Source organism: Enhydra lutris, unplaced genomic scaffold (assembly GCF_002288905.1).
Source record: "Enhydra lutris kenyoni isolate GAN:26980312 unplaced genomic scaffold, ASM228890v2 scaffoldscaffold15, whole genome shotgun sequence".
In the NCBI taxonomy this organism is placed as follows: Eukaryota; Metazoa; Chordata; class Mammalia; order Carnivora; family Mustelidae; genus Enhydra; species Enhydra lutris.
The window spans coordinates 51,691,904-51,704,231 of NW_019154099.1; the positions used below are offsets into that span (position 1 = coordinate 51,691,904).

Below are 12,328 nucleotides of genomic sequence, written 5' to 3' on the forward strand. Positions count from 1 at the left end.
ACAGAAGGAAGGCCAGTATGAGGAAGTTAACCAGAGACAGCTTTCAAATCAAAATATGAAGGTAGTTCCCAAAAATTAGAATCATAAAAAAAAATGGAATAGGCTGTTTCTTATTTAAGTACTTACATAAACTGGTTGACTATTTTGAGGGATGATAGAGAATTAAATCATTTTGGTAGGAATTTGTAACTCTGACTTCAGACCTTCCACTCCAGGATCTGTCAGAATGACCGAGGGGCTTCAGCCCGTCGGTGGTATCAGTCCATCTAGAAGTGGACTCGGTTCGTCTAAGCTCTAAAAGGCTGAAGATCGATAAAGGAGCACTGTCAGAAGAGCAGCGACACCCAATTCTTTGGGCCTCCATCTCACTGTCTGTAAAATAAAGGCATTGAAGTAAATGATCGCCAAGCTACTTCCTAGTGCAAAAATTCCGAGGGTGAAATAAAAAGATTTTATGATTTGCTGGATGAATATGATAAAATATTCTAGAACTAGTTTATTTAAAACTTAGATTGAAGAAACCTTGAAGAAGATGTTGTTGAGAAGCTTCTCAGTTTGTGGAAATGACATCCTCGTGGAGTGTTTTGGTTTTTAATTTTTGAAATAGATTTTATTAAGTTAAACGTTGTTGTGTAATGAGGAACTCACCTAGTTAAATGTTGTAGCAAACTGGATCCACCCCCTGCTGGGTTATCAGAGCGGTCAAGTGTGTAAAGGAAATGCCATGGGGTGGTTGTCCTGTGAGATGCCGTGGGGCATAGTGTGCAAGCATGGCCTGAGCCCACAAACCTTGTTTGTCTTGTCTTTGAAAGTTACCGGGATTTCTGTTGTTGGACTGTGGAAGTGCAGTCTGTGTCCTTTTCTGTAGAAAACACAAGATGGACATTGGTGACCTGAACTGAGTGTTTTCTAGTATTTTATCCTATCAAGTACAGTTGTGAGTATATAGGAGATACTCAATAAACACTAGTGACATTAGTTGAAGGAAGGAAGGAAAGAGTGAATTACAACCTGTTTTCCTCTTTTCTGTACTTCACCTTCATATGCTTAAACCAGATAGGGCGTCCAAGGGTTAGCTAGTCGTGGTATGAATTACTGTTGACAGTGTACAGAACAGATGTTGTATCACAAAATAAGGAAAAGAGAAAAACTGGTCAGTGACTAATAACATGATATTTTGTGAAGTCTGTGTGTATAGAAATAGCAGTGGAAATTTCTACAAAACAACCTGTATGTTCACGGTCTGAAATGTGTGCTTTTGTGTTAGGGGTACATGTGGTCTAGTACTTAGTCATCGTTTAAAACTATATAGTGATTAATAACTTCTAAGGAATTTTTAAACTTCTCTTATTGGTTTATAAGACATGAACTGTGGTCATTAAAATTCCTATCAGTATTTTCTTGATTAGTTTACATTGAAGCAGAGCCTCAGACGGGATGGTGGCCTCAGATTCTCCATTGTAATGTCACCCTTTACACTGTGTAAACAGAAGAACTTCTATAAATTAAGTACCTCAAAGAACATGTTCTGTGATAAGATCCCTCAAGTGCAACTAAAATAGAGCTTTCTTATTATTACCAAGAGCCCAGCAGGCCATATTTTGAGTATGTATATGAAACTATATGTTTTAATCCCGTTAAAGATAATAAAGCAAGATGCATTTGTAAAACAAAAGACAAACTCTGTGTAGTTTGCCATTTTAAAGAGAAATTCATTTATTCAGCAAATATTTTTTGAGCAACTCTTCTGTGCCAGGCACAGTTTTAGAGAGCAGTGATAGAGCAGCAGACAAAACCAACAGAAATCCCAGGCACCATGGAGTTTCCCTCCAGTCAGACAAACAGATGATAAGTAAGTCACGTAGTAGATTAGGAGGTTATAGGTGCTGTGGGGAGATGACCTAGAGATCTGTCTTCTCTGAGAAGGAGCTGTGTGAGTAAAGACCAGAAGGGTGTGAGGGAGTGAATGGCGTCTCTGAGAAGACACCATCAGGAGATGCACGTACCCTGGGGCATGCCTGCGAGTGAGTGAGACACAGGCTGGGCCAGGGTGGATGGAGCAGCCAGAGGGAATGGCGGGGAGGCCATGTAGTAGAAGACCAAGTTCAAGGGCCCGGATGCAGGGCCTTTTAGGTCTTTGTAAAGACTTTGGCTTTTGGGGAGCCTGGGTGGCTCCGTCATTAAGCGTCTGCTTTCGGCTCAGGTCATGAGCCCAGGGTCCTCGGATTGTGTCCCTTGTCAGGCTCCCTGCTCTGTGGGGAGCCTGCTTCTCCCTCTCCCACTCCCCCTGCTTGTGTTCCCTCTCTCACTGAGTCTCTCTCTGTCAAATAAAGAAATAAAATCTTTAAAAAAAAAAAAAAAAAAGACTGGGTTTTACTCTAGTGTGGGGACTCAATGGAGGATTTTAAGCCGAGGAGTGACCAGCTTGTACTTTTTAATGGAACGAATACACAGTGCTTAATCAACTTCGTTTGAGTTTTGACAAGTTGAAATGGAATTAAACAGTTCTTTTGTGTAGTATTTAGAATGGCAGTTTATTTTTTAATTTAAATTCAATTAATTAACGCAGAGTGTATTATTAGTTTCAGAGGTAGAGTTCAGTGACTCATCAGTTGTATATAACACCCCGTGCTCATTACCTCACGTGCCCACCTTAATGACCGTCACCCAGTTACCCTGTCCCCCAACTCCCCTCCCCTCCAGCAGCCCTCAGTTTGTTTCCTGTGATTAAAAGTCTCTTAGCTTTGTCTCCCTCTCTAATTTCATCTTGTTTTATTTTTCCCTCCCTTCCCCTATGCTCCTCTGTTTTGTTTCTCAAATCCTACCTATGAATTAAATCACATGAATCTTTCTGTGATTGACATTTTGTTTAGCATAATACCCTCTAGTACCATCCACGTTGTTGCAAATGGCAGGATTTCATTTTTGATGGCTGAGTAATACTCGTGTGTGTGTGTGTGTGTGTGTGTGTGTGTGTGTGTACACATACCACATCTTCTCTATCCATTGAATGTCAGTTTAAATAACTCTGTTCATGAACATTGCTTTGTCAGTTTCACAATCAAATATTGAAAGTAAATTATGTGTAAGGATTTACAGAGCTATCAGAGGATGCAATGCTAAGTAAAATATTGTGCTTTCTGATAGAGTAATCTATTGGGAGACCTTATTTTTAAAAGATTTATTTATGGGGCACGTGGGTGGCTCAGTTGATTAAGTGTCTGTCTTTGGCTCAGGGTCATGATCCCAGAGTCCTGGGATCCAGCCCCACATCAGGCTCCCTGTTCAGCAGAGAGCCTGCTTCTCCCTCTCCCTCTGCTGCTCCCCCTGCTTGTGTTCTCTCTCTCTGTGTCTATCAAATAAATAAATAAAACCTTAAAAAAAATAAAGATTTGGGGCACCTGGGTGGCTCAGTGGGTTAAAGCCTCTGCCTTCGCCTCAGGTCATGATCCCAGGGTCCTGGGATCGAGCCCCGCATCGGGCTCTCTGCTCAACAGGGAGCCTGCTTCCTCCTCTCTCTCTGCCTGCCTCTCTGCCTACTTGTGATCTCTGTCTGTCAAATAAATAAATAAAATCTTAAAAAAAAATAAAGATTTATTTATTTGAGAAAGAGGTGGGAGAGGGGCACAGGGAAAGAATCTCAAGCAGACTCCCCACTGAGCACGGAGCCTTGTGTAGGGCTCCTCGATCTCACAACCCATGAGATCACGACCCATGAGATCACAGCCTGAGCCGAAATCACAAGTTGGAGGGTCAACTGACTAAGCCACGCAGATGCTCCTCTCATGAGAGACTTTTTAAAACCTTATAGTTGGTTAAAATGTGATCATAAAAATAAGCTCAAAATGGATTAGACCTATATGTAAGACCTGAAACTATCAGCCTCCTCGAAGAAGACATAGGCAGTAATCTCTTTGACATTGGCTATAGAAACATTTTTTAGATATGTCTCCGCAGGCAAGGAAAACAAAAGCAAAAATAAACTATTGGGACTACATCAAAATAAAGAATTTTTGCACAGTGAAGGAAACCATCAACAAAGCAACAAGGCAGCCTACTGAATGGGAGAAGATACTGCAAATGATTTATCTGATAAGGGGTTAACATCCAAAAAATGCAAAGAACATCTGTATCACAACACCAATAAACCCACAAATAATTTGATTAAAAAATGGACAGAGGATCTGAACAGACATTTTTCCAAAGAAGACATACAGACAGCCAATAGACACATGAAAAAGTGCTCGGTCGTTAGGAACATGCAAATCAAAACCTCAGTGAGATATCATCTTAACATCTGTCAGAATAACTACAATCAAAAGGATAAGAAATAACAAGTGTTGGCAAGTGGGTGGGAAAAAAAAGAATCCCTGTGCACTGTTGGCGGGAATGCAAATTGGTGCAGCTACTGTGGAAAACAGTATGGAAGTTCCCTAAAAAACTAAAAATAGAATTACTATGATCCATTAATTCCACTGCTGGGTACTTACCCAGAGAAAATGAAAACACTAATTCAAAAAGATAAATGCACCCCTTATGTTTATTGCAACAGTATTTGTAATAGCCAAGATATGGAAGCAACACAAGCGTCCATTGATAGATGAATGGATAAAGATGTTGCATGCCGCGCGCGCGCACACACACACACACACACACACACACACACACAGGAATATTAGCCATGAAAAAAGAATGAGCTCTTACCCTTTGCAATGTCATGGATAGACCTATAGAGTACAATGCTAAGTGAAATAAGTTAGAGGAAGACAAATACCATATGATTTTACTCATATGCAGAATTAAACAAAATGAACAAAGAAAACAAAGACCAATGAAAAAAGAGATTCTTAATTTTTTTTACTTCTAAAAGCAAAGTTAATCAACTACTATTATGACATAGATAATGCTTGCAACCTGTACATATTTTCCAACATCTAACTGAACATAATAAAAAACTTAAAAATTAAATTACCAAAATCATCATTCAAAAATGAAGATTAAGTAAAGATATTTTAAGTGGGAAAAATGATTTTCAGATGACTGATGGACAAATGTTGGAAAAAGAGACTCTTAAATTCAGAGAACAGGCAGGTGGTTGCTGTAGGGATGGTGGGTCTGGGGTTGGGTGAAACAGATTAAGAGCACCTTTATTGGGTGTGAAGGTAGAGATAAAAACGGAAGGACCAATCAAATAGCCATTCAAAGAGTATTTAGAGTACCAGATTGCCTCCTTGCCTCAGATCAGTAGATGGCTGCCATGTCTGTTCCTACCCCAGTAAAAGTCTGGGGTTTTAATCTCTGGAGAGGTCTCTGAACCGTAGGATGCTAGGCACAATCTTGACATCTAACGCCTGACCCTAAGGCTAATACTGAACTAACCATAAGCCTCTGGAGAGGTCTCCAAAATGCAGGATACCAGGCACACACCCTAACCACTAACCCTAACCCCAAACCACCTCTCCCAAGAGCTAAGAAAGTGACTTCTGGAACAAACCATAAGAAAAACTGAGAAGCAACCTAGTTATCCTGGAGAAGCACTGGAACAGTTAAGAATTGGTAGTATATCTGAAAAATGGGTGTGAAGGTAGACATGAAAACAGAAGGACCAACTGAGTATCTATTTAACCTTCCTTTTCTCAGCTGGGTGGATGGATGCCACAGACTATTCTCACCTCAGCAGAAGTCTGGGATTTTATTCTCTGGAGAGGTATCTGAACTGCAGGACACAAGGCGCATACCCTAACCCTACCCCTAAGACTAACTCTAACCCTAACCCTAGGAAGAACAATAGTACATTTATTGTGACGAGCACAGAGTAATGTACAGGAGCATTGAATCCCTATAGTGTACACCTGAAACTAACATAATACTGTATGTTAATTTTGCTTCAATTAAAAATAAATAACAAGATTAGACTTACAGCCACTAGGCTCTGCTCATAAGTACTATCCCATTTTGGGGGAAAAAAAAATCTGACCATACACCTCTTCAAGAATAAGGATTATTTTATTGCCCCACATTAAATGAGCACCCCCATGCCAGAGGGCCCAAGAGAATGCATTTCCTTCCCTGCTCTGCTCGCTGCTCAGCCTCGGAGGAGGGCCAGCTGAGTGAGGCATGTGAGGCCGAACCGGCGTGCTGGGTACATACCTCGGCTGCCCTGTCCCTGTCTCTCGTGCAAAACTGAGAAAGATTGCATCTCACACGTCTGGGTCTCCAGTCCTTACCCAGCGTCTGGCACTTCGGTGTTTGCCGGTTGGGGTTTTCCCTATTCTGGTATTTGCTGCGTTCGTACAGATGCTACTGATACTGCTGCCATTTTTCACCTTTGTAGTGTATGTTTGCTCTCGTTTTGTTTTTAGAAGCAGAATTGAGAGGACAGGGAGTGATTTTTTAATAACACATTCCTTATCAAAGGAGGGAACATTTTGCACAAGAGGGTCTTGTGTTTCCACAAAAATGGGAGTAAGAATCTTTCTTGCATTTTTCTTACGATGAAGATGTACTGGTGCCCCTTACCAGAAATAAATAAATAAATAAACAAGGGAAAATGAAAGAGAGATTGAGTCATGAAGCCGAGTGTCAAATGAAGAGTTGGTGCAAGTGTGTGTCCAGACCGATCTCCTCATTCCTGCTGCCTGCCTGGTCGTGGCAGGAACGTTGAGTGTGTGGTCCTGGAGCTGGTTTCTTGAGATCAGAGACTGCTCCTGGCGCATGGACGTAGATGAGCTCCTGAACTTGGGCTGCCACCTTGCAGACAGTGCCCAGGGACTCACTGATTTGCTCTGACGGTGACACTGTGGTGGCTTTAGGGCAAAGAAGGGAGCTTCTGGCCACCCAGAGGAGTTGGGGTGATGCCTGTGGGACAGAATTGAGCTGTCATACACCGTAGGTATTTCCTAGGCAGAAAAGTGGGAAGGACATTTAGGTTGGAAGAATAACTTGTGTCCGTGAATAGTTAAAAGAGCCTAATGTGCCCAGGGAGAGGCTTAGGCAGTAAAGGTGGGGGGAGGGGCCAAATTGGGGGAAGGGAGCGGAGGACAGGTGTGGGAGACTACACTAATAAGAAAGGACTGGAGGGCTTTGCTATTTCATGCTTATATTTACATTTCCTCTTTGGATCCTGGGAGCCTGTGGAAGGATGGGTTTTAAACAGGCATGTGACATGATCAGAGTAGTGTTTTGTGTGTCATCGGGGTTTAGAGATGGATTAAAAAGAAATAAGACTTTAATTAGAAAGACACTTGCGACTTTTGGATCAGTCAAGTTGAAGGTATCAAATTGAGTTTCATAATGAGGGGAGAGACAGGCAGACAGTTTGGGAACTCACTTCCATCTCACAGTCAACGCCGGAGAAGGGCTTGGGGCGATGCAGGGAGACACTAGAGCAAGGAGAGCCCTAGTGGGGCCTTGGAGAGGGTAGAAGAAGAGTGGCAGGAGAAGTCTAGGGGACCAGCAAGAACATATTTTTATTTTAAGATTTTGTTTATTTGTTTGAGAGAGAGCGAGTAAGAGAGAGCATGAGTGGGGTGTGGGGGTCAGGGAGAAGCAGACTCACTGCTGAGCTGGGAGCCCGATTCGGGACTCTATCCCAGGACTCCGGGATTATGACCTGAGCTGAAGGCAGTCGCTTAACCGACTGAGCCACCCAGGTGCCCAAGAACAGGTTTTAAGGCAGGGGGAAGAAGGGGTTTGAGGAAGGGAAGGCAAGGGTGGTAAGCATGTCAGATGCTACGGTGATCAAGTTGGACAGCGTGGGATGAGTCTTGGGATGTGACCGTGGTGAATGATGTTTGTTGCTTTTGTTACAGACCCTTTCATTAGATTTAAGTCATTCGTGGAAAGAAAACATAGCAGCAACCTTAAATTTTCTCACAATGCCTGACAGTTAATTAGTAGATGCTGAGCCACTTTGCAGTAGTTTTGGGAAAGTCAGTAAGTATTAGATAATTAGAGTTTTCATAAAAATGATATCTATAAGTACAAATTATTTTCAATGTGATGCAAGTGTAGAAACCTTCTATATCTGAGACCATGCTTTCAGACAGAAATAAAATTATAACCAGTATTACTTCAAGTATCTATTTGCTCTTGGTATTTTAAATTGAGTATGACTAGAGTGATTATTTTTTTTTATTTGTTTGTGTAGCCTGGCACCTGTCTTTGCTCTGTTTGTACCGTTTTACTGCTCCATACCAAGAATCCAAGTCGCACAAATTTTGGGCCCGTTGTCCATCACAAACAAGACATTGATTTACATATTGGGACTACAGGTACAGTATGCATTTTTATGTTCACATCTCTTTAACCAGATCTTTTTTGGGGGGAGGGATCTGTTTCTCATTTGATGTCCTTAAAAACAGTGGTTTTTTTTTTCCCATTAGTTTGGCTTTATGATCTATATCAGATGTTCAAAGGAAGTGTTACAGAACAAGAACATCAAGGTATATAAAGTACTAGAATACTTTCACAGTCTTTAGAAATCTGATAAGAGCTTTCACTGTAATTTGTATCAGTGGAAAATATTTTAATGGCATTGTGTAATTCCGTGTAAGTACTTTTCAAAATCACAGTATGAAGTGGAAACAAATGAGAACAGTTGAAAGGTAGAAAGTGGAAAATCACTGTCAAAATTACTTTATTGAGTACAGCGTCACAATGAAAGCTCTGAAGAAGAAACCAGGTATGCCCTCCCCGCTTTATGACTCCCGCGCCGCATGGGCACGATGGCGCTCTGACCATCTGCTAGGTGGTTTGACACGAAGACTGTGAAGAGTTCTTACTGTTTGATTTAAATTGAAAAAGGTTCTGTTCACCAATACCCAGTGCCATCGACCTATCCCTGCCAAGTTCCAGGCCAAGTGACAGAAGATACGTGATTTTCATTTTCTACCTGTGATACTTGTCACTTTCCTTTCACTCTCAGAGCTTTTGATGTGAACTTTTATTCTGCTGTTTCCTGTGGTACCATGTGTAGCTTGGCCTTTTGATCCACTGTGAATACTCATAACATTCCTTATCCCACACATATCAAACCGGATACTAACGTCTCTGTCAAATGCCCTCCTCCCTCCCCTTTTAACCTTTGGTATTTCCTCCAACTCGTCTAGTGCGCTGTCAGGTGTTATCGATGGCTCATCTGGGGTGGGTGTTTCCTCGCCACTTTTACAACTGTTTCTCATGAAATGTTTATTTTTCGTCTCTCAACCTGCATGCCGTTAACTCTCCCTTATCCTTCCAAGTGCTCATGTCACCTAATAGCCTCTTTCTGCAGTTCATTCTTATTACTAGGATTTGCTGTGGCTTGGTTACTTTCTGAGAAGATGTTATAGCAGAAGGCAGAAGGCAGCGGTAGCGGAGTCCTCTGGACGAGGGGCAGGACACCCAAGTTCTAGTTCTAGCATGGCACCCAGTAGCCTGGACCTTAGGTCAAGTTGAGCCTCATGTTGACCCTCTAGTTCCCGCCAACTCTGAAGTTACAGAGCTTTAGAGAATGAAAAATGTTGTTTTATTTGTTATGACATGGGAATTGAGTGGTACTGTGGAAAGTCTTTGGTGCCAAGTGCATTTTGGTTTGATTGCTCGCTCTGGTAGTGGTTTGCTTGATTACTTTTCTGTGCTCCCATGTGCCCATCTGTAAAGGGCTAATAACCCTGTGTGTCTTACTAGGTCACTGGAAGGATTAGAGATAGTTAGGGTAATCCAAACAGATAGTAAGAACTAAGTCAGTAGGTTCCTGTTATTAACTAATTCATGACTCTCTAGCTGCCACTGTTGGTTTTTCTGAGATTGTGAATTTTATTTATTTATTTATTTATTTATTTATTTATTTATTTATTGGTGAGGTAGAAGCTGGTATCAGAAAGTGGGGGTGGAGATGCCTCTTTGGCATCTTGATAACATCTGAAATTCTTAGCATGAGTGGCCTCCAGGGTTCTTTCTGCCTGTCTAGTACCTACTCCCACCCCCTCCCCACCTTGAAATGAATGTGAACCCCATATTCTCAAAGTCTCTATTCTTTCCCTCCCCGGACCTTCACACATGTTCCTGTGCCTTTCTTTCTCCTACATAACAGCTTTTTGATGCCAGGGACATTGGATGAATGAAGGAGGGAATGAGTGAATGATTGAGTGATTTTAATTATTATCAGAAGAACAGAAATGTTTGGGAAGATATCTAATGGCTTGAGAAACCAGGGGCTGTGGAGCATGAAATGAGTTGTAGCACCTGACCTCAAGGAACCCGGCAATGAGAAAAAGACATACACACTGTTAAAAACACGAGCAGACACAATTGGGGCCAAACATGCAATAAGATGAGGGACTTAAGAGTCCAATGGAAATAACTTTTTATGGATGAAATTAATGATGTGCTCTTCCTGCTTGTGTAGGAAACATGGAGGTCACGAGCACTGGGCTGCAGAGGCTGACCGCATGGGTACAGTCCCAGCGCCATCACCCACCAGCTCTCTGATCTTGAGCAAATCGCTTAACCTCAGTTTGCATGATTAAAATAGAGTTCATAATAGAACTTACTTTGTAGGGGGTTTAGGAGGATTCTGTTCAATATATGAAAAGCGTTAAGATCACTGCTTGGCACATAGTAAGTGTCATGGAAGTGTTAGCTGAAAACAAAAATGAAACAAAACAACAAAAAGAAAGTGTTAGCTATTTTATTATTCCTTATACTTTTAGAATAAGGCTACAGAAAACTGTTTGTCCACATTATTCTCATCCTTGTTATTTTCAGAGTCGTATATACTCAGCAAGCATCCATGTTAGGTAAAAGGGTTGATTTTTTAAAATTTAAATTAAATTAACATAGAGCGTATTATTAGTTTTAAAGGTAGAGTTCAGTGATTCATCAGTTGTATATAACACCCAGTATTCATTACATCACGTACCCTCCTTAATGCCCATCACCCAGTTATGCCATCCCCCCACCCCCCTCCTCTCCAGCAGCCCTCAGTTTGTTGCCTGTGGTTAATAGTCTTTTATGGTTTGTCTTCCTCTCCAATTATGTCTTGTTTTTTTTTTCCCTCCTTTCCTTTATGTTCCTCTGTTTTGTTTCTTAAATTCCACATATGAATGAAATCATATAATTGTCTTTCCATGATTTGATTTATTTTGCTTAGTATAATACCCTCTAGTTCCATTCATGTCATTGCGGATAGCAAGATTTCATTTTTTTTTGCAAATGACATATCAGATAAAGGGCTAGTATCTAAAAATCTATAGAGAATTTATCAAACTGAACACCCAAGGAACAAATAATCCAATCAAGAAATGGGCAGAAGATATGAACAGATATTTCTGCAAAGAAGACATCCACATGACCAACAGACACATGAAAAAGTACTCCACATCACTTAGCATCAGGGAAATACAAATCAAAACCACAATGAGATATCACCTCACACCAGTCAGAATGGCTAAAATTAACAAGTCAGGAAATGACAGATGCTGGCGAAGATGCAGAGAAAGGGGAACCCTCCTACACTGTTGGTGGGAATGCAAGCTGATGCAGCCACTCTGGAAAACTCTAGAGGTTCCTCAGAAAGCTGAAAATAGAGCTACCCTATGACCCAGCAATTACACTACTGGGTACTTACCCCAAAGATACAAATGTAGTGATCCGAAGGGGCACGTGCACCCGAATGTTTATAGCAGCAATGTCCACAATAGCCAAACTATGGAAAGAGCCCAGATGTCCATCAACAGATAAATGGATAAAGAAGGTGAGGTATATACTATACAATGGAGTATTACACAGCCATCAACAAAATGAAATTTTGTCATTTGCAACAACATGGATGGAACTAGAGGGTATTATGCTGAGTGAAATAAGTCAATGAGAGAAGGACAGTTATGATCTCACTCATATGTAGAATTTGAGAAACAAGGCAGAGGATCACAGGGGAAGAGAGGAAAAAATGAAACAAGTGGAAACCAGAGATGGAGACAAGCTATAAGAGACTCTTAATTTCAGGAAACAAACTGAGGATTGCTGGAGGGGAGGGAGATGGGAGGGATGGTGTGGCTGGGTGATGGACACTGGGGAGGGTATGTGCTACTGGGAGCACTGTGAATTGTGTAAGACTGGTGAATCACAGACCTGTTCCCCAGAAACAAATAATATATTATATGTTAATAATAATAATAATAATAGATTTCATTTTTGACAGCTGAGTAATATTCCATTATATATCTATACACCACCTTTTCTTTAAAAATGATTAAATTTTAGATCAAGGATTAAATTTGTATTTGCAGCCAGTGCTCCTTTCTACGTGAGGTAGCACTAAGAACAAAATTTGTCAGCCTCTTTC

The 12,328-nt window shown here is 41.2% G+C and overlaps 1 protein-coding gene across 1 annotated transcript in view; it reads left to right on the forward strand.

Annotated features, from left to right (window-relative positions):
* LOC111147109 (UBA domain containing 2) overlaps positions 1 to 12,328 on the forward strand; it is a 199,025-nt gene that overhangs the window by 99,491 nt on the left and 87,206 nt on the right. Inside the window, exon 5 of the mRNA XM_022503007.1 lies at positions 8,150 to 8,273. Within this exon, the coding sequence (XP_022358715.1) occupies positions 8,150 to 8,273 (124 nt within the window). The remainder of the gene's footprint in view (positions 1 to 8,149; positions 8,274 to 12,328) is intronic.